At 40.9% G+C, this 25,804-nt stretch overlaps 2 protein-coding genes across 3 annotated transcripts in view; one reads left to right on the top strand and one right to left on the bottom strand.

Annotated features, from left to right (window-relative positions):
* LOC133448723 (RNA-binding motif, single-stranded-interacting protein 2-like) overlaps positions 1–16,545 on the top strand; it is a 40,685-nt gene extending 24,140 nt beyond the window's left edge. Inside the window, exons 5-14 of the mRNA XM_061727529.1 lie at positions 6,165–6,322; positions 6,427–6,506; positions 6,616–6,725; positions 6,917–6,957; positions 7,174–7,267; positions 7,587–7,637; positions 9,094–9,204; positions 9,336–9,416; positions 10,579–10,666; positions 12,504–16,545. Of these exons, the coding sequence (XP_061583513.1) occupies positions 6,165–6,322; positions 6,427–6,506; positions 6,616–6,725; positions 6,917–6,957; positions 7,174–7,267; positions 7,587–7,637; positions 9,094–9,204; positions 9,336–9,416; positions 10,579–10,659 (807 nt within the window). The 3' untranslated portion in view covers positions 10,660–10,666; positions 12,504–16,545. The remainder of the gene's footprint in view (positions 1–6,164; positions 6,323–6,426; positions 6,507–6,615; positions 6,726–6,916; positions 6,958–7,173; positions 7,268–7,586; positions 7,638–9,093; positions 9,205–9,335; positions 9,417–10,578; positions 10,667–12,503) is intronic.
* A 5,824-nt stretch (positions 16,546–22,369) lies between these two features.
* faim2b (Fas apoptotic inhibitory molecule 2b) lies at positions 22,370–25,804 on the bottom strand. Of its 2 annotated transcripts, none has more exons than XM_061728590.1 (12): positions 25,561–25,804; positions 25,043–25,088; positions 24,791–24,858; positions 24,634–24,698; positions 24,465–24,518; positions 24,335–24,385; positions 24,198–24,237; positions 24,057–24,094; positions 23,861–23,948; positions 23,681–23,776; positions 23,369–23,422; positions 22,370–23,270 (listed from the first exon to the last, which is right to left on the bottom strand). In XM_061728590.1, exons 1-12 carry the CDS (start codon positions 25,573–25,575, stop codon positions 23,121–23,123), a joined length of 765 nt encoding a protein of 254 aa, XP_061584574.1. In that variant the 5' UTR covers positions 25,576–25,804; the 3' UTR covers positions 22,370–23,120. The 2 variants fall into 2 exon arrangements, with proteins under 2 accessions (XP_061584574.1, XP_061584573.1); XM_061728589.1 differs by having other exon boundaries at positions 25,043–25,091; positions 25,561–25,802.

Genomic DNA, 25,804 nt, shown 5'->3' with positions numbered 1-25,804 from the left:
AATAAAATTGTTAAAAGCTTCCTCTGATAAGAGCAATGAATTTAATCTCCAAGGGCGGTAAATAGACTGAGTGTTGGGAATACGTACTGACAGAGTCAAAGGACCATGATCTGAAATAACAATCGCACCGTAGTTGCACTTTGAAACAAGGGGGAGAAGCCTATTATCAAGAAAAAAATTGTCAATACGCGAGTAGGTCTTATGAACAGGGGAATAGAAAGAATATTCCCTGGCAGTAGGATTACGGAATCGCCACACATCGGAAACACCGTATGAGTCGAGAAATAGCTGGATAGAACGAGCGGACTTGGACATGGACGAAATATTGCGTGAGCTACGGTCTAAGGTAGGGGAAAGTGTACAGTTCATGTCACCCCCGAGAATGAGATGATGCGTTGTCATGTTTGGCAGTCTGGAGAATAAATTAGAAAAAAACATGGGATTGTCCCAGTTTGGCGCGTAAATGTTTACTAGAATAACAGGAAACGCATAAAGCAGTCCCACTACAACAATATATCGCCCAGCAGAGTCAGCCTCTACACTCGTCATTGTGAAAGGGGTGTTTGAGTCAATCAATATTGCAGCCCCCCTGGCCTTAGACTGAAAATTGGAATGGTATATCTGCCCCGCCCAGGCTCCCTTCAGTCGAAAATGATCAGATGTGCGCAAGTGAGTCTCCTGGAGAAATGCAATATTTATTTTGAGCTGTTTTAGATGTGTAAATATCCTTTTACGCTTTACCGGATGATTTAGCGATTTAACATTCCAACTTACAAAGTTGACCACACAGCCATCGAGCCCGCTGGGAGTGGAAATGCTACTCATGTTGGTTGACTATAGGTTGAAATTAGGAGCTGACATTTTAAAGACCACAACTTAAAAGCAAGTAAAAAAAAACAATAGATATCTGGCAATCCCACAAATGAAAAAGTCTGGTTAAACCCCCCCTCCCCACCCATAACACCTAGAACGAGGTGAGCAAAATACCCTACCAAAACAAATCCACACATCAAAGTGTTTGTGTTGGGGAACTTTAGAGAGCTAAGCACTCAAAAGCTCCCACTGGACCTTCCTTATAGGATAATTCAAATAGCACGTATGAAATCACACATATCAAAAACCCTGCTATATACCAAAATAAACTGAAATAACCACACATTGTCTTATCAGAAACAAATTTGTAAAATGCTGGGTGTTTCATCAATACAATGAAAACACCAGTGGAACCCACCACTATTTTTCCTAAGACACTGACAGCATAGCAGTGGCAATAGAGAAAGAAAAAAAAAAGAGAGTAGTATGTAAATAGCTAACCAAAATATATTATCCAGCAATCCAAGTTTTGCCTTTGATTAAGAAATTATCACTGACGCATACAGCCTGTGTCTCCAAATATTGAACAGTAACAGTAGCAGACACTGAAGATTAGGCAAAGAACATACCTCCACTTAGTTCAGGAAATAATATTAATAGTCAATAATTTGGTGTCCGCTGAGGCAGGCTGCCGAGGAGGAAAAAGAGAAAAAAAGGCAACAAAAAAAAATCCAGAAGCGTTCAGTGTAATCCTGTTACACAGCAACGTCAGACTCATCGGGCAATTTTCTCCTTGACGTAAGACAAGGCTTCCGCTGCGTCAGTGAAATCCTTCTGCACTCCGCCGTGCGTAATCCGGAGACGCGCCGGGAACAGGATGCCAAACCGGACTCCTTGGCAGCCGTGCAGCAGTTTCCTCACCTCCGTAAACGCAGCACGGGCCTTGGCGACGCTTGTAGTGAAGTCGGGAAATATATTGATCCTCTGCCCGTTGAATGTGAGCGGCTTTCGGTCGCGCGCCATGGCGCGCGCCCGGCTCAATACCTCGGCGCAGTCCCGGTCATAGTGGAGCTTGGCGATGATGGCGCGCGTCCTCCCGTCCTGCCTTGTAGCCAAACTTCTGTGCGAGCGGTCCACAAGCACGTCTCTATCCAGCTGTAACGTCTCTTTAAGCAGCGATGAGACCGCAGCGGCGGAGCAGGACCCATCAGCCTCTGGAACTCCAATTATCCTAATATTACACCGCCGCTGCCTCCCCTCCATGTCTTCACATTTAGCTTTAAGCGCAGTCACCTCGGCGCCCAGGGCAGTTACCGTAGACTTTAAACCAGCCACCTCGTCAGACCATGTATTCAGCCCGTCTTCAACCTCCCGGATAGAAGTCTTCATCCGGTCAATGTCGGAATGCAGCGCCGCCGTGTTGCTCGCCAGCTCAGTCTTAACAGCCTGCAGCTCACTTTTAATAAAGTCGAAGTCATCGGCGAGCGCACTTTTTAATTCCCTCTTGAGTTCTGACTTAATCACGGTTTGCATCTCCGACTTTATCGCCTCAGAAATGTCAGTTCTTAGCGCCTGGAGAATATCCGCTTTCACGGCATCCATCTTCTCTTTCTCAAGCCGCGCGGGGGTTCTTGCCGTCGGGGTAGCTTTGGCGCTGGTTGCCGAGGCGGTGTCGGGCCCGGCGGTGGAAGATCCTTTGTATGCAAATTTCCGGAGATTCGACGCCATCAATCCATCAAAACTCGACCGGTCAGGTTACAGCAATGTTATAAGTCCGATTTATCAAAAGTTCTGTGCATGAAGCGCTTTTAAATATAAATAAAGCAGAGGTCCAGCGGGAGCTCAGGCCAAGCACGTCTTATTCCATTGCCGCTCTCGAGCGCCCCCTCAAAAAAAAAAAAAATAAAAAAATAAAAAAATAAAAAAAAAAAAAAAATAAAAAAAAAAATGATAATATTAATATTGAATAATATTCAATATCGATATTCAAAATTTGAATATCGATTTTTTTTTTTTTTTTTTTTTTTTTTTTTTTTTTTCTCCCCGATCTTTTCCCCATTATATCACCCAGTGCTCCTACCTAAGTGACAGTCCTGGGCATTGCCACTCTCTACCAACCCTGGGAGGGCCCTGCACTGAGCTCAGGTTTTATTTCACGTTTTATTTCATTTTATAATTTATTTTTTATATAACACAATTGCCTGTCCTTAAAAAATGAAAAATAATGGACAGAGGTTTATTTATTTATGGATTTATATCTATACTGACTGATCACTGTGCCTGTCCTTGGTTTTAGTACCCATCTTTCTTGTGTTTATTATCATTTGCCACATAATTAAAGCAACCTCATACTAAATTTAATGTTAATTTCATATGATGTAAATAATATGAAAAACATATACAAATATGTTGTAACTTTAGCTTGTATAGTTATAATAAAACATTGTTTTGACTCAGTTTGTCCCATGAATTGTCACTATAATCTGATGAACGTGCAACTCGGATTTTAAGATCCATCACTATCATCTGATGTACATATATACAACTTGGATTTTAAGATGTGTAATGCATTTTTACATTTTTCGGTGAACTATGTAGAATATAATAATCGGGATATCGCATAATCGGGATATCGCAATGTGTATCGTATCGTGGCTCAAGTATCGTGATGCGTATCGTATCGTGAGGTCCTTCCCAATACCCACCCCTAGCGCACACGCCTATCCACGCTTGGCAATGGCCCAATATTAACTCACGTATAGGGAGGAGTGTACTCTGCCCTTGGTCAAACTCAGACTGGACTTGTTATGAGCAGCAACAGTCTTGTTGTCTTTCATACTCATTATGTCCCCACCAGCTTCTTTGCCACCCGTCACCGCTTTTTCTCTCCTTTCATGCGCGCCCTGTGCATGTTGCTAACCTGCTCCTGTTGTAGCGCTTGTTCTGAGCTCTTTGTCGAAGTGTCTTCAGTCAAAGCAACTCTTGTCGGCCCATTAAGCTGATCCCTCTGGCTCTCAGGCTCCCTCTTTGAGGGAAACCAGGGGAGGGTGCCACTACACCCACTGTCAATAGGACAGGCACAAAGAACTGGCATTGTCCATCAACTGGGTCCAGGCCTGGGGCTGACACTGCCACTTAATACACTCCACCCGAGTGTCCCTGCCCCCTCCCCCTGTCCCGCACACAAACATACCCGCTGCAATGCAACACCACAGTGGCATCGCAGGTTTCCCATAGCCCAACTCTGGAAACCTGTAACAGATCCTTTGCTGCCAGCTGACCCGAACCGGTCCACTGCAACTTAACCCAGAGTCTAAGCTCGCTGGAGCTGCTCTGTGAGAGTGCCACACAATCCCGTATATCTCAACACTCGACAAGTGCAACTGGACACCCAGACTTGACTCACCCAGACAGCATGTGCTCAGTCAGAGGTGTTGATAACCACTATATCAATCTAAATACGCCCGGCTGCTCACAGGAAATGGGTTATGTAAGGTCAGAAAAAAAAAAAAACAAGCGGTAGTCTAAAGTCAGTTTGCTATCATTACGGAGTGCAGTTTCACCTGCATGCATCTTCACCATGGTTGCTGCAGAGTGTTGTTCGCAAACACACGCAGCCACACCTTGCGCTCACTGTCCTTGGAGTACGCTCTGTCCCTGAGCGGGCCGCGGCGGCCTCCAGGCTGCGAGCCCAGAGGAGCTGCATGCGTAGGGGCAGGGGAACAATGGCAGAGATAAAAATAGACTCTTTCTTACCACCCTGCACCTCCCTGCTCAAACTCAGACGTCAAACTCACGCTCGTGCTTGACACGAACGCCGGCGTATTTGTCAACACGAGGCAAACGCTGACATCTCAGCAAAGCATGATCATGTGCTTGAGATTGTTCAATGTGAAATGAGAGAAATGGGTCATCGTACGAACTTGCGTCATAGTATGAACTTGCAGATGGGAGCCGTAAACAAAGGGGGGAGATTTCTTTTCTGTTCCTTTTGTATTAGACTTTCCTCGTTTCATCTGAGCTCTGTGTTATGTAGGGGACAAGCTACCCAGAGCGACTGCAGTCGGAGAAAATAGGTAATTTCTGGTCCCCGTCGGAGGACTGACGCGATGAATCTTCATTTACGAGAGCTGTTGACACAATTTAATGTCATAAATGCTCTCAGGAAGTCTTCATCATTATTTCAACACCGTGTCAACCTCGCCTTGAACAGCTGCGGCTCTCCCCCGCCCGTATAGGATACGGATGCTGGATGTCCTCTCCCATTTTTTCCTTGGATCAGCACCACTCAAATTCTGTAACTTAAGCTTTTTCTGTTAAATCTAACATATTCTTCTCTGCATTATGAAAAACTCTCCTACTGTCTCATAGTAGTAAACACTGTAGCGACAAAATGGTGAATGAAACAAATGAATAACATATTGACAAAAGGGAGGAGCGTGTTAATCAATAAGCAGTTATCATGCTTTCCTGTTTTGCTCTTGTCCCTCATTTCCTTTTCAATTACGCAAGCTACAGTCCTGGCTCCTAAATATCAGTCTTTTAAGCTACAAATTCTTCCCTCCCCTCCCCCCCTCCCCTCTATCATCTTCCTTCACTCTTTGTTTTTCCTTCCCCTCTTTTTTTGGTCCAGCCTCCTTCCTCTTAGTTGCCAGGCTCCTGTTGCTCTGTGAACTCTTAAACTTCATGCCTGGCTTCCTGTGTGCTTCTGCACAGTCACACAAGTTTTCACGTTCAAGCCTGTGCCACAAAATGAGTCTCTGAACCCCCCCCACCCAAAAACATCAAGTCGCGGCTATGAATCAGACTAAATTCACCCAACAAGCGTGACGTCATCCTTCCACACATATTCATACTTGTATTTGTTCTGCATGAGGCAGTCGGAAGGCAAGGGTGACAAATTATTCAGGGCTTCAGTTTTTGTTTGTTTTTTTTGTTTGTTTTTAGTGAAGCACTAATTAAGGACTATTCACCCATATTTGTTCCTGTTACAAAATGATGCTGCAAAATGGAAAGACAAGCCATGGTGTTACTTCGAGAAAAATGTATCGGATCATGGCATGAAAATGTTCTATCTCTAAATACAGATGCATTAACAGAATTGCCAGAAAAATTGCTAAAAAAAAAAGAGACAAAGAAAGTATAAATGTTGCTTTGAAGCTGAAACACTTGGCTTCTTGTGTGTTATCCTGCTGAGACTGTTATGCAAAGTTCTTACTGCTTTTACACCAACAGATGGTGTCACTGTAAAAAAAAAAAAAAAAAAAAAAAAAAACCATCACTAACTATCATCATTTATGGCGTTAAAAGATGGTTAAGAGGTGACATTTTTCTGTCATCTGGTTGTGCAGCAACAGGAGCAGGACCCCACCAACCTCTACATCTCCAACCTGCCAGTGTCGATGGATGAGCAGGAGCTGGAGAGCATGCTCAAGTCCTTTGGGCAGGTCATTTCTACACGCGTCCTTCGAGATGCCAATGGGACCAGCCGCGGCGTTGGATTTGCAAGGTTAGAGTGTAACATTTTCCAGCATAGTTCAAATTATATCAGGTCTTAGTTTGCATATATGATGGAAACGCCTCTGGGAAGATAAAATTAACCTTTCGTTTCAGAATGGAGTCCACAGAGAAGTGTGAGGCCATAATTCAACATTTCAATGGAAAATTCATCAAGACTCCCCCTGGAGTGCCCGGTGCGTTGAGTGTTTAGTATTATAGAAACCTGATATTTGGAGTTGAGCGTTTTGATTCCCTACTGTGATCAGTGAATTCACTCTCATGTTTGATCTGTCGCTTTCTCAGCGCCCACAGAGCCCTTATTATGTAAGTTTGCAGACGGGGGTCAGAAGAAGAGGCAGAGCCAGGGGAAGTATCTCCAGAACGGGAGGCCTTGGGCTCGAGACGGAGATACGGTAACATGGATCATTTTTTGCTCATCAGCATTGTAGTTAATGCAGTTTCACCTTCTTTAGCTGTTTCGAGATATAATGAAGCAAAACCCCAGAAGTTTTGTTTTTGGTGGACAGCTGCTTTAGAACATGCTGTGCTGCAGCAATGTTTGCATAGCCTCACAAGTTTTGAATTCTGTGTATTGTTTTCCCAGGGAGGAATGACGCTTGCATATGACCCTGCCTTACAAAATGGGTGAGTGAGTGGTATGCACAGACCGACTGAAAACAGTCCCAACCCTACAGAAAACAATCAGAGCACACGAACTGTGGTGGAAGGCCGCCCTCTGCTGGGCAGCACGTAAACAAAGCGTTATTGCTGATTTAGCTGGAGACAAGCTGTTTGATTGATGGTTGACATGGTATGGCTGTCTTCATGTTTTCTTCTCACTATGCTCTGTCTGTTTGGCAGCTTCTACCCCTCACCTTACAGTCTGGCTCCAAACCGAATGATTGCTCAGACTTCCCTCTCGCCCTACATGCATTCTCCTGTCTCATCCTACCAGGTGGGACATTTCACCGTGTTCAAAATAAAAATACTTTTTTTTTTTTTTTTTTGCTTTTAGCCTTACTGGCTTTGTACAATCTGCATGTGTGTGTGAATAATTCATTTTTCGTTGCTTTTCTGTGCCGAACCCCTCATTAAGCACACATTATGTAAGTCAAGAGTTTTGCAGGAAGGACTTCTGCCTGCATTTCTTCAGGTTCTGCCTCTTGTTGTGACTTTTCTTTGCAAGTTTAAATATCAAGAGCTCAGAGGAAACCATGAAAGCAATGGGTTAAAAAAAAAACAGCAAAACAAATGATGCTTTCCCTGATCTACAGGTACACAGCCCGTCCTGGATGCACCATCAGTCATACCTCATGCAGCCAACTGTGAGTATCCCGTCTTCTGTTTCCCTCCTGTGTATGCTGTGGATCCAAAATGGCTAAGTGTTTATTGTGAAACCAACACTGAGATTCAAGTCAGAGAATCACTGAGATGACTCTAAAATTAGCCAGTGTTTCTTATTTTACATCTAAAGGAACAGAAACCCAGTAGAGACCACATCCTTCCCCAAGAGTAATGTCCTCATTTGCAGTTTTAAGTAACTTTTGTCTGCACCACAGTTTAATTTCTCAATCCTTTCCTCTTGCGCAAACTTGCACTTCAGTCTTTTTGTGATATAACCTGATACAACCAGTGGATATAAAGATATTTTTTGAGTTTGCCCTTGAACCTGAAATCTCTGAATCTCTGATATCATACTACCAAAATCTATACTTAACTGCAGCAGTTGACACCGTGTAAGAGAGATACTTCAAGTACCTTATTCATTTCACTCATTTACTGTCTCAGTTATTCAGAGATTGGCATTCTTTTTTTTTTTTTTTTAATATCTTTTTATTTCACAATAATTTTCACAATTCACATTTTCACATGCATGATTTCTATTATACCCACATTCCTACCCTCCCCATAATTACCCTAGGGAAAAAAAAACAAAAAAAAACATACATTAAGGGAGAACAAAATTAAATAAATATTTTAAAAAATATATATATATATATAATGGCAGCAACAGCGATATCAAACTATATATATATACCCATATATACATACAAACATACATACATATAAGGCACAAGTTCGAAAATAAAGATACTCATTGGTCCCCTTTGGAAAAATTATCCAGTTTTGAGAATAATGGGAACCAAAATTCTTGAAAAATATGAGCATGGTTGTATTTTTCTAAAGTTAATTTTTCCAATGGTAAAAAAAACTGAAATTTGATCCAAAAAAAAAAAAAAACTTGAAAGTTGGAGGGAAATCATCTTTCCAAAGTAAAAGTATACATTTCTTAGCGAAGTATGTGATCATAATTAATATCCTGCTTTTTTTCCGGTCTATCTGAAGATCCAGTGTGTCATTTAATAAATACAAATTGGAGCTTAACTCAAAATTAATTTCTAATACTGATTGTGTGAAGGAATGAATTGATTTCCAGAAACTTATTAAAAGATCACATTCCCAAAACATATGTACAAATGTTCCATCGATTCTTTTACATCTTGGACATTTTGAAGAGATATCCTTTGATATTTTGTGCATTTTAATTGGAGTTAAATAAAATTTGTGAATAAATTTAAAATTTGCCTCTTTAATTTTATTACTAGTAAAAGGAAAATGTATATTTTCACATATATTTAACCAAGTATTTTCTTCAAAGACCATCCCCAACTCCTTCTCCCATATCTTCACTAAAGTTTGGAAAGATGACAAACCTCCTTGTGATAAAAAAAAAGAGATTGGCATTCTGACACCTAAGTGTGTGTTTCTTTTCGTCCAAAGGGTACAGTTCTTACCCCAACAATGGATCATGGCATGTCCATCCAGCCCACGTCCATGATGGGACCTCTCACGCAGCAATTAAGCCACCTGTCGCTGGGCAGCACAGGCACAGTCAGTATCACACATATATAAACACACACACACAAGTTTGTCCCATAGCTTCTGCTCCTGAATTCCTTGAGCTCATTTAGTGATTTTGTTGACTGGACTAAAGTGTTTCTCCTCTGCTCCTCCGTCTACAGTATATTCCGGCCAACACTACTATGCAGGGGACCTACATCCCCCAGTACACCCCAGTGCCTCCCTCCAGTGTCCAAGTAGAGGTATGAAGCTTTCGTCTGTGAAGTGGATAACTAATAATTCCCGCTCAGACAGGGACATGTACTCTGACTAAACTATGTTTCTGGAAGTAACTGAGATAAGAAACCAAAGTCAAAAAGGTGAATGTTCAAACTGAGAGATGAGCTAACCTGCCATTCTCCATTCATCATTCGTCACATCAACCCATATAATCTAGATTTCATAGGACTTATTACACATTTTTCAGCCATGGAACATCATTATTTCTTATTGGTACTAATTCCAGTTATTTTATTATCTTCAGTTTTGTCTAATTTTATTTTGTATCTTGGCCAATCCTTTTTTTTTTTTTTTTTTACTTTTAAGGGGACCTATTATGAGAAACACGTTTTTTCTTGCTTTAACACATATAAAGTGGTCTCCCCTCAGCCTGCCAACTCAAAGAAGGAGGAAAGAAACCAAATTCTGCAGTGTCTGTACAGCCGCCCGGATGAGCCGTCCAGTGTGATGTGGATCTACGAGCCGTTCAGATTCTGCTCCCGTCGTTACGTAATGACGGGCGCGATGCGTGAAACCACGCCCACAACTAACTCCGCCGGCCGGAGCTTCCGCCATTTTTTCGTAGCGGTGTATCGCGTCATCAGCACAGTGCCTCATTATCATAGCCTCCACGCCCACTCAGAATCCAGCATAGAGAAGGAGGTTAGAGAATGGGAAGATAAAGACATGGCTCAGAGGCTGAATATCTAATTTATTTAGCACAAACAATCAAAAGCTTGTTTTTAAGACATTCAAAGCCTGTTTAAAATAGGTATTACCGTAGATGCCATAATAGGTCCCCTTTAAGTTACTGCAGTTATATGTCTGTTGAAGCTATATTTTCTAATACCAATAAATCAATAAATAATAAATACAATAAATACATCTTGGTTGATGGGTTTAAATAGTTTTGTGTCTTAAAAAGGACACAAATTATAGCATAAATCTGTATTTAATTTGGCTAACTTGAGAAATGTCTTGCTTCAAATTTAGATCAGACTCTACTGTTATTCTCGTTATTTCTCAAGGTGTCATTTATCAACACTCAACAACATATTATATATAGCATAAGCACTAAAAACCCTGGAATGCGATATTTGTTTTCTTCTTTATGTTTTGGCTAAGATCTGACCTTTTTTTTCTCAGGAAAACGGTGGTCAACAGCAACAGGTTGCTATGGAAAGTTCCACAGAACATACAAACTACTCGTACCAACACACCAAGTGAAGCTAAGGTAAGATAGTAAGATTTATACTACACCGTCCCATTTATCTGAGTTATGTGTGCTGAAAAAACGCACTTTATCTCCTTCATCAAAACTGTCTTCTACTTCAAAGCCCTTTTCAGACGTAGGATGAATAACATTAATACGTTTGTAGATTAATTAAAGTGACAGCACTCAGGCGTACATTCGTACGTACCAGCGACAGAAAGCGGTATGAGTTTCAGATGATACATAAGGGAGGTATGATAAAAACCCCATTTGCTAAAAAGAAAAACTTGAACCCACAACTTGTTAATTCATCTGAACCCACAACCAACACGACAACAAATGAAATTTCACAGAGCAGCCTCTAATCTACAATTTGATCCCAGCAACACTCTCAAGGAAAATCATTTTATTGCATTGCTCTTCTTTTTAATTACACTTTTTGATCGTTTGGGGGGGGGTTGTCACCTTGAAGGCAGTCTCTCCAATGTCTCTCCACTGATTCTCTTACATGCAGGTCACTCACACAGTTAACACTGAAGTCTCCCCGCCCCCCGCACCATCCCAGATGTTGGCCTTTGCTGAAAACATACTGGTTGTTATTTTTCCTCATAACACCCCAAGCCCATCTGGCCCCAAAACACGCTGACACTTTGAGAGTATGTCCTCTGGCTTTCTGTCCATCTGAGATTTGCTCCCGGAGAACTTGGCAGAGTTACTGTCAACATGACATATTACTTCCTCCCCGTGTAATACAGCTTCATGTTACATTTCTGGATACAGTCGGGAATTGCGATGAGTGGCTTTCCAAAGTACTTTCTAAAGTACTGCCGAGCCCAAATAACTGATAAACAGGGATACATGGTCACAACGTTAAAATAAAGACATTTAGGAGTTAGACTTGATTGTTGGACAAGCAGAGAAAAGACTGAGCTAATTCCCTAAATGTTGCTGTTTCCCTTTAACTGATCAATATTTCTTTTGTTGGAGTTTTTCACAAATCTGCGCTTTGCCCTTCTGTCTCTTTCACAACTTTCTTTGGAGTGTATCGCTGCTATCAACATCTATTTGTTTATACTTTTTATTTTATGTTCTCAGAACATTGCATATACAATTGTATAATCCTTATATAAAACTCCAGCTGGTTTTTGATGTTGCCTGTATAGACACATCAATAGGGAACAAATCTGAAGCCAGTGTTTGATATTACACAACTCCAGGAAAAAAACTGTTACTCTGAAACAGTTTTCCCTCAAACCTCCTCTGTACTTGTGTAACAGCCTCACTGCTATTCTGCCTAAAGCTCAGACAAAGGTGTTGTAGACACAAACTTTTGTTTTAGTAAACCAGCACCTAACATTACATATATCATTTAAGAAAAACTTGTCTCTTGTTAGACATTAATCTGACTGTCATCCTGCGCACAACAGGCTTAAAACCACTACAACAGATTCAGACAAGTGAACACTGGCGTCCTCTTTCTGGTTTGTTGTCATGGGAAGAAACCTTTGACACAACTTGATGTATTTGCTGTAAATGCAAAAACGTTTAACAGATTAACTTTACTGTTGCGACCTTTTCTTAAAGAGGGCCGCCTGTTCATTCATCGTCACTCGCATTCAGATTGATGAAATTTGCTCATGTCTGAGAGGGGTTTTATGATCTTGTGTACCTGCAACACGCAGCTTTTCTCTGGCTCTTCCTCACAGTCACAATAATCACACTGACTTCATGTTTTCCACTGCTTGTTGACTTCTATCATCTATTATCTCTACTGTTGCCCAAGCGACATATGCATGTTTTCTAGGCTGTTCCTAATGGATGTCGACCAGATTCAGAGTGTGAACCCCGTGTTTTGCAGCTCCCGGGAGGGTTGGGCCAAGGGCACCGAACGAATCCGTCACACCGGATTCAGCTGGACGAGATCTGTGCTCCTTACCACCACAAGGCACCTGAACTTGAACATGGATTACAAAAGGAAAACATGTGTGCCTGTGAGTGTGTTTGTTTATACGCGTGAGTGTATGTCTGATTTTTCTCTTTTTTTGGTTCTTTTTTTTTTTTTTAAAAAGGACATCACTTAACGTCATTGGACAATTCTGCTCAGATCCTCAAGAGTTGATCAACCAAAGGGGGAAATCTTCTTAAGAGAAGTTTTGATCTATTTTGATAAGTGAACTAGAAACACACACAAAAGATTTAAAAAATAAAAACAACCAAAAAAAAAAATAAGTGGAGGAAAAGACACAGAGCATTATTTTTGTGCATGTGATTTTGCAAATTCTTATTTTTAACAAAGCATTCTGGACGTTTCAGAGTGATTCAAGAAAGAGTTGAAACACAATGTGTCTTTTATTTTGTGTTTTTCTTTTGTAAAATATGCAATTTTTTTTTCAGATGTCTGTTTTTGGACATTCTATTTGCAGCAGCAACAATTTGTACAGATTTCAAGCTTTAGAAAGACTTTTGCTGGTCTGATGTGAGGAGTCGTTCTATCTGTGGGAGGTAAACCGTTTAAAGCTACTTCTTCCTGCTGCAGAGATTTCTGTTCATGCGCAGACTTAAGGCAAATTATTATTATTGTTATTTTTACATTAGTTCAATCTTTAATAAGAAAACAAAAGACAATCAATTATTTATATTTATCTTTGAATCATAGTTCTATTTTTTCGACTTTTTAATAATTGAAACCTACATTTATATTAAAAAAAGAAGTTATTTAATACTGTCGTCCATGAAGACAAGCTAAAACGGACATAAAAGACCTTTACCCCACACATTGATAAGCTCATGAAAGTAGGAATATTTTTAAAGATTGGGTGGCTTTCAGTCCTGTGTTTACCATCTAAAAAAACAAATGAAAACACCAAAATGACACATGTCCATATTAATATTCGTCCTGTTTTGTTAGAATGTAACCTCACGCTACGTCCCTGTCCATGAGAAGTGGTTTTAAGCGGTTTTATGATGCGAACCATCAGGAATCTTAAGTGATCCTACGAGGATAGGATGAAGCATGCTTTAGAAAGGAGCAGTTAGATATTATGTGTACAAAGAAGAATGCAGTTACTAAATTAAAGTGTAGTTTAGCAGAAAAGCAATGAGGGAAACTAAAATTAAGACTTAGAAAACCCTGAGAAAACAAAGTGTGATTGGAAAGGGAGCTGTAAGTCTTTTTTTTTTCAATGCTGCTGTCACTTGAGTTTGATTCGTTGTTAGAGATTCTTTGTAGAAATTGAAATGTCGTCTGTGTTTTTCTTTTGTCTGTCACTTGAAAATCTTTGAGCTAGTTTGCCTTATTTTTTGATGAATTAATCTTAGATTAGATTTTAGTTGTAGAGTTTAGCTTTTTACGGCGATTAGGTGTTGTTGTTTTTCTGTTGGAATGGGTTGATTCTGTTTGCTAGTGCACATCTAGTTTTCTCTTCTTTTTTTTTTACATTTCACGTGAATTTCCGTTCCAAGCCGCGTCACCTGTCCCTCCTGAAACTGTGTCTGCTGTGTTTGTTTGAGGCGAGCCTTTAGGAGGCGAGCCTTTCGGAGGCGAGCCTTTCGGAGTCGCTCATAGGATTCACAGCGCAGACGTGTCGGTGTTGTGGCTCCAACTCGCCGTACAAATCTCAGTCAGCTCATCAAGTGAAGCTCATGACACCATGTTCATTCAGATATGTTGAACTGTAATTTATACCGACACCAGAAACTGTAGATATGTAGATAATAAAGATAATGCTTTTTTTTATTTCTTTTTTTTTTTTATTTTACAAAGGACTGCTCACAAGACCATGAAAGTGCCATTAAAGATAAATCCTTAAAGCCTTTAGTGAGACAGCAAGTCTGAATGAATTTGTGAGGTATCCAAAATTCTGCAAAAACAATTTTTTTATCTTAGCCTTAATATCTCCTCTCTGGGTGAACTGCCTGATTTGTGAGAGGATTGAATTTCATTTTATACCACAAAGAGGTTTGTTTGAAGGCTTTAGTTTTAGCGGTCGGGTTTATTACTGTTCTGCAACCATTCACGTTTAAGAAGCAGCGTCAAGGCTCACAGCTTGATGATTTTGTTTCCTTTTTGGTCCTTTTTGCTGTTTGTTGTATATTTCTGCAACCAAAGATGTTGTAGCCACCCACCTTTTAGCTCTGTGCGACAGATAAACTGCTGTTGGATACAAAAAACTTTTTTTCATGTTTGTTTTTTTTTGTGGTCTTGCTCTGATTCAGATGAGAGAAAGTCGGCGATAAGGGTGTATAAACACACTCAATATTCCACATTGTGACTACAGTTTAAGGTTTTCACAGGAGATTTTTCTCCTATAAAGTAAACGTCTATGTCACGTCTATAACATGTTACTTAAGTGGAGTTTCTCATGATGTGTTTAGAGGATTGTCGGAGGACATCTAGGCAGGTTCATGAACTTTAGTGGCCCCAGTAGACATCCAGGAGGAACACAAACTGCAGCTTTTGTCCTGGTGGTGTCAAACATGAGCGTTTTCAGACACAAGAGATTATTTTGTAAATAGCTTTTATTTTTCTTTGCTCTTTTCACCATTCTGTTTGTTTTCTTTTGTGTGTTCTCTTAATTTTCTTTTTCTTTTGTATGATTTATGACCTGTCCAGATAATAGTGACTTTCAAGTTTTCGGTTTCAGTGCGCCATGAAGGAAATGTCCAGAGAAATGATATTCCATGTATTAGCCATCACTTTTAATACAAAAACAAGATTTTGGAACTATGAAATGAAAATATGTTACACTACAGTGTTTTGTTTTTTTTCATTTGTTTTTTTGACAGCACAAATAATATTACAGGAAATCATGACGTTTCTAAATAAATTGGCATTTTAGTTAAATTAAGATTTAAGAAATACAAAGAGTTATAGTGTACTCTGTAAATAGTACACAGTATTTTGAAATTTAGAAAAAAAATTCCTTGCACTTACTTTGATTCCATGTTGATTTAAAAATGTTCTTTTTATTTTGTCCATCCAAACAATCTGATAGTTTGTTTCATAGTTTCAAATGGTTTTGCTGCTAAAACAGGATTTCCAATCAGGTGGTTGGCTGCTGTCTAGTCTGAATTTTTATGATGTTTACTTCATATTTTGATTCGGTTGATAGAAGTACACAAACTTGCTTCATTCGGGGGGGGGGTGAACATTCTTAATATATAGCAAAATATGTAGTGTTTATTTTGCTAGTGGACAGTTTAAAGGCCCAGTGTGTGCGATGTACTGACATCAAGCTCCACAAATTGCAAACTGCAACTCCACAACTTCCTTTCTCCTTCCAAAAAAATGTAGGAAAATCTGCGGTGAAAACAAAGTCATAGTTGGGAGTGGGTGTTTGTTTAGACTACTGTAATAACATGGTGAGAAAGGTAGGAGCACCCCCTGTGGCGTCAGTGGCTGTAATTAGCTTGATCCTAGACGATTACAAAACAATTCTAATTTTTACATGATCATTAAAAGAACGCTAAGAACTGCTTATTGGTTTGCATTCCTGCAATAGATTTCATAAAATTTTACACACTGTACCTTTAAATTGTGAAATTTGAAACGGTTGTGGTGCAGAAACCTCCAAACTGTTTGTACCAAGTTTGTGTGAGTTATAAACATTCTGAAAATCCTCTGGGCTCATCTGACTTCCTGCTTGTGAACAGTTTTCTTATTTATACAAGAACTCATTTTGTACAGTTTTGTTAGAGGAAAGAGGTTTTGATATTTGGTTATTTTGCAAATGCCACTTGGCTACTTTTGTCTTCCTGTGCCAGAGTTGCTAAATTGTCTGTAACTTGTGTTTTTTATTGATTGAGATAAGATTTTACTTCTTCCTTGGTGTTTTCTTTGAATTTGAATAAGTTTTTTGTTTTGTTTTGTTTTTTGTTTTTTAATAAAAGCATTGTTCCAATGTTTGAGTGAACTGTTTATTCTCTGTGTTTTTGTAGACATTTGTTCATGCAGTTGGTCAAAAATATATTTTGTCATAGATGTATCAATGTACTAATTTCCTAATGTAGGCAACTTATTTTAAAGGGTGTAATTGCAAAGTGAGGCTGTCTTTTTTTTTAAACCAAAACAACTCTACTATAAAATCATTGGATTCTTTTAGATTTCTATGCATTCAAGCGTTTTGTGTGTACTTGTACAATTTTCAATGAAATAATATAGTTTAGGTTTGAAGTCAAAATTAAAGACATGGAAAGTAAGTAGACAGGAGGTTGTGGAAGGAGCCAGAACTTCATAATTTTTCTTTTTTAATTTTTTATTTCAAATATCAATTGATGTAAAACCCTTACCCTACCTTTAAAGGCAAGACATCAATAACTAACGTTACTTGGTGTACTATCATAAGAGTAAAGAAAAATTAGTCTCCATAAACTTCAGTTGTGCATTTTACAAACTGCACAATATAGTACCTACATACTTTTCTTTTGATCATAATTTTGCTTAAAAAAAAACGTTTTATTGTCTCTACTTTCAACTTATTTTTTTTAATTATCAAAGTTCCTAATTGTATCTGCCTTTTCTTATGTTTTTGCTCAGTTAGAGTAAACAGCTCTTTTTTTATATTTCCCTCATCTAAGTAAATGTCAAATTAAGTAAACAGACTAAACTTTGGCACAGATAACCAGATAATCACAGGCTAAAACGCCCTCACAACATCTCATACTGGCTAAGTTCACGCAGAAATTAGTCAGTGGGGACATGCAAATCCTTAACAGAAGAACCCCAAAACAGACTATTTCAAATCTGTGATCCCATAAATGTGCATCTGATGTTGTATATGTGAAATATAATGTGTGAAAACATGTTAAAATTACATGTAAAATATATGGGACACATGTGAAACAAAAACTTTGCTTGGGAAATCGTGGTCTTGGGACATTTTCAGTTGTGTGAAGCACATGAAAGAAATTGGTTATCATGTGAAACCTGGGAGATCAATGTCAGGGTTCAGGTGAAGAAGATACAAATGCAGGAGACTGGAGGTCAGGAGAAACAAATACAGTAACTAATAATAGGCAGGAGTAATGAATAATATTCAAACTGCTTGATAACACAAAAATCCAAAACAAACTAGCATGAGGAGAAAGACCAGCACAACAGAACAGAATGACGATGGACCAAAAGGATGGGAAGGACTAGCAGGGCAGTGTGTAAGCCTCATTCACACAGCCGGTTTGTTCTGGCCCTGTAGTCCCTTCACTCCGTCAAAACATGCTGTGTGAACTGCACTGAGGTGGAAAGGTGTAATAGTTTGCTCTGCTGCTGTTAAAACTAGAGACATTAACTGAGGTGGAACAGACGGGAAATGGATGCTATCTGTAATAGGAATGTAGTACGGCACAATTGGGGCATGTGGAAGGGGTGGACAGGCTGTGTTACAAACTTTGTCAATCAAATTGGGGCAGTGGCTAATCAGCAAACACTGCAGCTGTGTCTCTCCAGCTGCAGTGTCACTCCAAACCACCAACAGAGACCAGTAAGCTGAGGCCGGCGCTGCAGAAATCTGTACTGATTTATGAAAGCACACGCTGGAGAGGGAATATTGCGCTTGGATCACTGTGAATGCACAAAGAGAGGGGAGGAAGTCTGAAGAGGGGATCCCCACTGCATCTTTATACCGCAGGGTCAGTGTGAAAATAACTATCGACTCATAGACTTTCAAGTCACAGGTGTGAACAATCAGGACACAGGAGAACAATGGCAGTCAAACCTGAACCAACACACATGTAATGACACTTATAAAAAGTAAGTAAAATCAACCAGTTACCAGAAAAAGGAACACAAAAGGCAAAGGTGAAACTATACTGAAGAAAAGAGGTATCACTTAGGTCTCCTTGTTCTTTCCTCCTGCTATCCTCCCCACTGTGTCCTCTCTCTCCCGCTGCATGAGGGGGCGCTCAGCTCCTGTGAGCTGTGGTGGGATGGGTTGTCCCTCAGACCTGTTGGTGTTGCTGCTACGAGAGCAGTTTTGCTGTGGTGGTGAGTCCACATGAGATTTGGTGAGATTTGGTGAGCAGGGAGGTTTATGTCGAGTGGCTCTGGACATGATCCTGGAGATCTGGGGCCTCATGTACTAAGAGTGCGTGGATTTCAACGTGAATCCGTACGTGGAATTAACAAAACCGCAAAAATTCATATGTACAAAGCTGTGCGTACGCCCAAATCCACGCAGGTTTCTCTGTACATCCCAATCAGCGTGGATTTGAGCGCACATGCGGGAACACAACACTCCGCCTTGTCTCCTCCCTCAAATATATGTTTGAATATGATATGAAGATAATTATCCATTAAAAACCGCTCATCCTAACAAGAAAATGCTCTGAGCTGGAATAAATAATTCATTTTGGGGCATTTAGGGGTGTCGGACTCCGGTCCTCGAGGGCCGGTGTCCCTGCAGGTTTTAGATGTTTCTCTGCTTCATTGCACCATGATACAAGTGACTGTGTCATCAACAGAACTATCCAGACTTTGATGACAAGTTGGTGATGATGATTAATTAGAATCAGGTGTGTTAAAGCAGGGAAACATCTAAAACATGCAGGACACCGGCCCTTCTGGGATTCAGTTTGACACCTACATTATGGTGTTCTTTGCTCTGCGTTGCGTTCCGTGAAGAGTTTTGGTTTTATTATGATCGTACGGGTTTGTGAATGTTTATGGGCAGCGTTAGTGAATCATTACAACCTGCTTTTCTTGTTTGTATTTTAAGAACCGTCACCAGAATTTTTGGTGGATGAAAAACGGCTCCTCGTTCTGCTTTATTGTCATGCATAGCCTATTATATACTGACGGATTAAGACCAATGTACACGTTTATTGAGTTTTACACATTATGGATGTCCGCGATCACCTCTCTCATAAGTATAACAATGTGAACAAAATACATTTATATTTAAAACATGAAGCATTACGATCTGATTCCTCCGCTGCAGAAATAAAGACAATTTGTGCCGACGGGATTATCGAGGTGCAAACGTGAGAAATAAAGAGCAAAGTTGCTGTAACTCGGAGTGTTGCATCCGCAGGAGGAGGGACAGTCGTGCCAAAAAGTGATTGAAGGCCAAATACAGTTAATGAAAGGTTGTTTCTGCCTAAATATGACTTGATCTCATTCTTGAGCTTCATAATCTGAAATCTGACTGTTTAGCGCTCTCGCTCAACGGGCTGCTGTGCGCGCTCCCGCGGCCACAAATCAGAAGAAATCAGATTCTGGCAGACAATCACTTTTTGGCACAACACCGGTTTTTGCTTCAAAATTAATTTGAATGTATTTCTGTCCAGACACAGTTATGGGATGTTTAGGATCTGGCTTTTATCTCCAGTAGTCCTCCCATACGGTCGTCATGACGACAGACAGATGTCCGACCTGCAGCTCCAGCTGAAGCATCCTGTTGGTCTGAACCGGAGCAGCTGGTCCAGTTCAGGAGAGAGATCCAGAAGATCCTCTTGGTACCTGAACCAGCTGATGGTCCAGTCTTAGTCCTGGACCAGCAGATCCAGACTAAACCAGACTAAACCAGCTGATGGCCCAGTCTCCTGGACCAGCAGATCAGTTTGGTGCCTGAGGACTCGCTCCTGATCCTGCATCAGCAGGTTCCTCTAACGGAGCCAAAGCTCCATCAGGATTTGCAGGTTCCATCTTGAGCTCCTTTAGTTGTTTGTTCAGATCATGTGGTTGATTGTGAGATTTTTGCAGCTCCATTCTTGTGTAACTTATCTGGTGATGTCGGGACTCTCCTTCACGTGGTCGTGAACTTATTGTTGACGTTATGTTTCCTCATATTCTGCACTTCACTGCATCACCAGTGAGTGTCGCCAACGGACAAAACCTCAGAAAAGTGCGTACAAAAGCCTTAATGTGTGAGTGAAGGACCGCAGCTTTCTACGTTCACGTCATTCTTTGTACATCCGACCGTGAGCGTTGAAAGTGGCGTACGCACGTTTTTTGTGCGCCGCACTCTTAGTACATAAGGCCCCTGGTTCCTTTCTGCTTTGTGCCTTGCCCTCTAGTGGCTGGTACCCTCCCTAGATGTTGGGCTGGTCCACTTTCCACATGGCCTGGGGACTGGTGGCCTTACGGGGAGGCTGACTAACTGGATGGATCCTGATGGGCTGGAGAGGAAATCCAGTACACCGATGGAGGTCTGCTGCATGATGCTGACCCGAACACACCAGTACCAACTGTGATTAAGGGCCAATCCCAATTCTCCTTCACTCGCCCTTCTTTTCTCCACTCGCACTTCTTTTCTTCCCCAGACCCTAAAAAAGAAGGGGGAGATTTTAGGGCACTTGAGATCTAGGGGCACTTTGCCCAGGTGCCTGTCCCATTTCGCCCACTCCCCTTCGTTTTCATCCCTAATCTGATCAGGAAGCAGAGAGCCAAAAGCTGCTTTAATTTCAGCTGTAGCGCTGTTAATATGGCACTTTATTAAGTTTTGATATTTTTTCAGGCATAAAGGTAACCTTAAGATCCCCTACCTGGGCACAGTTTATCCAAATAACGCCTGTTAAGAAATTTGACCCGATGTTTTCGGAGATGAGAAGAGCCGCCGCCCCCGGGGAGCAGCAGCAGCTCACAGCCCGAAAACAGACGTGTCCGCCGGGTCAAGCTAATCCGTCAGCCCCGGGAGAGAAACTCTCTCCTGGGACGCAGCTCTGTTGAGAATTATGCTGGCTGAAATAAATCATTTAGGAAGATGTTGGTTTAATAAATAAAATCTAACAGTTGTAGCTACGCCTGTTAAGAAATTTGCTCCGAAATTTAGAGATTTCTGCCGGCTCCGGAGTTTGGGTCCGCGTTAAATCGACGCAGAGCCTACGGCGTAGGGTACGGCGTAGGGTACGGCGTAGGGTACGGCGTACGGCGTGCGTCGCCGCGTACATCGACGCAGACCTTACGCCGTAGGTTGCGTAACCTCCGCCGTAGGTTCTGCGTTGGTGTAACGCGGAACCATAAATCACTTTATTCTGCCGTGATGATCGGCAACTTTATCTGAAAGTGTTTAAATTACCCAGATAACAGCTGGATTACTTTGTGGTTTCTGAAAACTATTATATCAGAAACATCCAAAACAAATCTGACGAGTCACAGGATTATTTCTCTCTATTTCTCTGAGACGAGTCTGCCTGTTTGCCTTCGGTCGGTGAGTCAAATCGACGCAGAGCCTACGGCAAAAGCATTCTGGGAAATCTTCATACCCCCTCGCTCGCCAAGTCAGCATCTGAAATCCCTCGATCCGTAGGGGCTATTCTCAGCCCCTAGCCCTCGTTATGCCCCCTCCCCCTAGGTGAAAAGAGGAATTGGGACACCACTACCTTCACGGGAACGCGCAAAAGTTAGGGTTAGTGAAGAAAACGAGGGCGAGGGGGAGTATTGGGACGCAGCCTAAGCCTCAAGTAGTGGCTGCAGTTAGTTACTGCTGAAATAGCGCTGGGGGCTAACACCAATGCTTTATGTATCCCTGCTGGACTGCTTCAGCTCTGTTACATCCATTATAACCACACAACCATCATACACTCATTCACACACATCACTGCTATACCAACAGCACACACCACAGCCTTCACTGTCTAAAGCAGTACCTTGTAACACACACACTAATAATAATAATAATAATAATAATAGGCTCCAGCAGACCCCCATGACCCTGCAAAGGATAAAGCGGGTATAGAAAATGGATGGATGGATAATGATAATAATAATCAAATGAAAATTGCAAAGTGTTTCACAAGTCACTTTAATTGCAGTGTCAGAAATAAATGTACATAGCTGTTTGTCTTAAAAGTAAATAACTGTCTCACAACGTTTCTAGTGCACGGAAAACTTGTTAATGTGAAATCATTTTTCTACCACGCCTACAAGGCCACAATCAATCCACAAAAGACATTTAAATAAATCTCTAATAACATAAATGTACTGCATCCTGCTCTGTGTATAATTTCCCTTTGTGATCAATGTTCACTTTAAGTCAGTGGAAATATCCAAGTTCAGGTTTCACATATCAAATATTTACCCCCAAAAAGTTTGTTTAAGAATGTCTTGGACAAATACAGTACACGCTTGCAAAACACTGAAAAGTAAAAAAGTTATTTAATGCTTTGTTTTTTTTAATCTTTTTTATTTAGCAAACTCAACTCTGCTGACTTTGAAACTGCAGAGTTCCTGAATCTCAGTTTTATGGCTCAATGATGCTGATTGTTCCCAACTCTTTTTGTAGATGCTCTGATCCACTTCTGGGTCTACTGACACTGAATGACGACATGTTCAAAGTGGATCTCGCGGAGCATTTCACCAATGTTTAAACAGAGATGGACAGGACGCAGTAGACAAATACTGAATGATATTAGGCAGGTGTGTGGCTGCACAATGACATAACTAGCATCGGGATTGTAAAGAGTGTCTTTGTACTTAAGGGGGTCAACTCAAGCTGGTTGTTGAGTTTGTTAGGAGTCCACATTTAGCAGTGGCACAGTCACTTCAGTCACGGCCTCCTCCTGTGAGCTGCAGCAGGAAGCTGAACAGGTAAATAATGTCCAGGTAGAGGCTGAGGGTGGCAAAAATATATTCCTCTGGGCTTATAGCATATCGCTTGTTTCCTAACAGCAGCTGGGTGTCAAAAGCCAAGAACTGTGGGTAAAAAGGGGGACACAAGAAGGAAAAATTAGTGCAAAAAGCACAAAAAAAGTGGATAATGTTAAAGTTAAGTTGAAGTATCTGATTATTACCAGGGTAAAGAGGATGGCTCCTACCACAGCATAGATAGCATGTAACCAAGGAACCTGGGATGCAAGATTAAAATTTTGAAAAAAGCATTACAAAACAGTTAAGGAGGAAAGCGACATGCTAATTTAAGCAAGACAGAGCAGTGTTAGATCATCTGTGAGGGTAATCGCCTCTCGCTGCCTGGACACTGCCAGCAGCACCTGAGCAGTAAGCTGTTGTTTATGTCAACATTGAACTTAGCTCATCTAATCTCCTTCCAGAAGGCTCTGTGCAGGAATGGATGGTGCTAAAAGAAGAGAAAGAGGGGAACTTACATAACCGAATGGGACGACAATGGAGATGGTGATGGCACAGAGAAGCATGACCATGCACAGAGAAAACAGAACCCCCTGGCAGGATGTGACGTCAACCTGAAACAGAGCAGAGAGAGGAGTGAGGTCACACTGGTCCTGTTGTTGTGCTGCTCCAACGAGGGGTGAAGGAGTTCATCTTACTTTGCTCTGGAAGCTGAAGATGGTGACGGAAAGACACACCAGAGCTGTGATCCCCAGACACAGCAGCACCGATTTGGTGTTGTAGAAGCTGCAAGAAGCACAAGCACATGCGTATCAAAAGTTTAATGGTTAAAAAGGACTGTCCAAGACAGAAATGCATAAGCATGCCCTGGCATCACAGATTATATTTATTTACCTGGACACAAACCCCATCATGAAGGCCATGCTCAAAGTCTGTCAGGTGAAGACCCAAAAGATAATCAGTTACAGTTAGGTATATGCAGATGAAAGAAAGATGCAGTTTGATTGGGAGTGTTTCATGTCGCTGAATACTCACAAAAAGAACTAACAGAATGGCATTCCAGGGAAACTGCCTCCTGTTCAGGTCGGAAGAGAAATACATCGTCAACATTTTGGACAATAAAACCAGCAGTAATCCACGTTTTAATCATACAGACTGCAAGGAAAGTTTACCTCAAGTTTCCACAGCAGGACAGAGCGATGTAGGTGGCAAAAAACATCATACTAAAAAAATAAAAGACAAGTTTTAAAAAGAGTGACAAAACAAGATGAGAGATGGTGTGAAGGATGGGTTTGCACTTACTAAGATGCCATGTACAAACCAGGATGAGTCTGAATGTAAAACCTCATAGGTGCGCTAAAAGAGGCAGAAATTACTCTTTTTCAATTACATATCCTTCAAAATAAAAGTGACCAAATCAAAAAGAAATGGATTATGGAAAACAACCAAATGAAAAACCAGCGGCAATTACCAAAATGTGAAGAGACAGACGATTCCAACGGTGACAAACAGCTGAAGCATGAGGATGGCGTAAACCTGCAGGTAGACAAGTCAGTCACAATCACAACACTCAGGTGTGTCCTCTGCTGTGCTGGTGTGATTTGTTTCGTACAAAAAGTTTTCAGTACCTTTCTGATGAAAGTCCGCCTGATGGTTTTGTCATCCCAGGAAAACTGGGCCTCCATCTCATCATAGCCTGAAGAAAGGAAAGAGATGGAAGGGGGTTAATCTTCAGCCTGACTGCCACAGACATTGTATCAAGAAAAAATAAATGTTTTACAGTGTGTATGAAAGGTTTGTGGACTCTAATCTAATTTGTCTAATTTGCACATCTGATGACAGCATACTGTGTCAAACTAGAAGGATGTTGTTCCTCTCACCTGCTGTTGCTTCCTGATAGCTGGGAGGCTCATTGTTATTGCTCACCTGCTGGGACATCAAGGCAGACAGAGGAAACATTACAATCCATCGAGCCACTGGCAAACAGACGCAATGCAGCCGGTACATTCGTTACACAGGCTTTGATGGTTGCTTTTCCTCACGCATTACTCATTTTCCTTTTATAACAGATAAAACTTTCAGAGTTGAAACTGGCTGCAGAACTGCCTCTTTGTTTGATCAGCTCCCACAATCACCATGATCTCTTTGTTTTGATTGCCACCAAAATTAACACAGAGAAAAGTAATGTTTTTTCAGCAATTTAGAAAAATAATCATAAATCAGTTGATTTCCCATATCTTTACCGTCCTCTACCAATGATACAACTTTAACATTTCATCCTCTTCACGATAGGCATTCAAATGCATTCAAGAAATTTCAATTTGTAGGTTTAACTTTATATAAAATCAATATACTAACTACTTGTAGTGTTAAAAAAAAGTATAACTTTAAAACATACCTTTTCTTTTTTCATGATTTTCTCTTTTTTGCTCCTCTAAACTGCCGATTTGAACAAAAACTGCTGCTCTGAATCTGATTTAAATCCAAAAACTGTAAAACGCCTCAGCAAGCTGAACTAAATGTGGTTCATGTGGCTCCAAAACAGTCTGAAAGTGTGAGCAAAGACAGTAGCTGGTGCTCTGAATTTGTGTGCAGTGTGCAGATTACACAGGAGCTTTATAGGCCTCCATTTAGTTAATCTC

The sequence above is a fragment of the Cololabis saira genome, chromosome 8 (genome assembly GCF_033807715.1).
Source record: "Cololabis saira isolate AMF1-May2022 chromosome 8, fColSai1.1, whole genome shotgun sequence".
Lineage (NCBI taxonomy): Eukaryota > Metazoa > Chordata > Actinopteri > Beloniformes > Belonidae > Cololabis > Cololabis saira.
The sequence above is the reverse complement of the archived record's forward strand: the minus strand, read 5'-3'. Positions and strand labels throughout refer to the sequence as shown.

Bases quoted from the DNA above. Each gene is read 5' to 3' on its own strand.
- faim2b (XM_061728589.1), bottom strand. The intron at 23,949-24,056 runs GTAAATAAATAT...TGCTTCTTGCAG, and splicing joins ATGATGGGGTTTGTGTCCAG to CTTCTACAACACCAAATCGG. The intron at 23,423-23,680 runs GTAAGTTCCCCT...CTTGCATCCCAG, and splicing joins TTGTCGTCCCATTCGGTTAT to GTTCCTTGGTTACATGCTAT.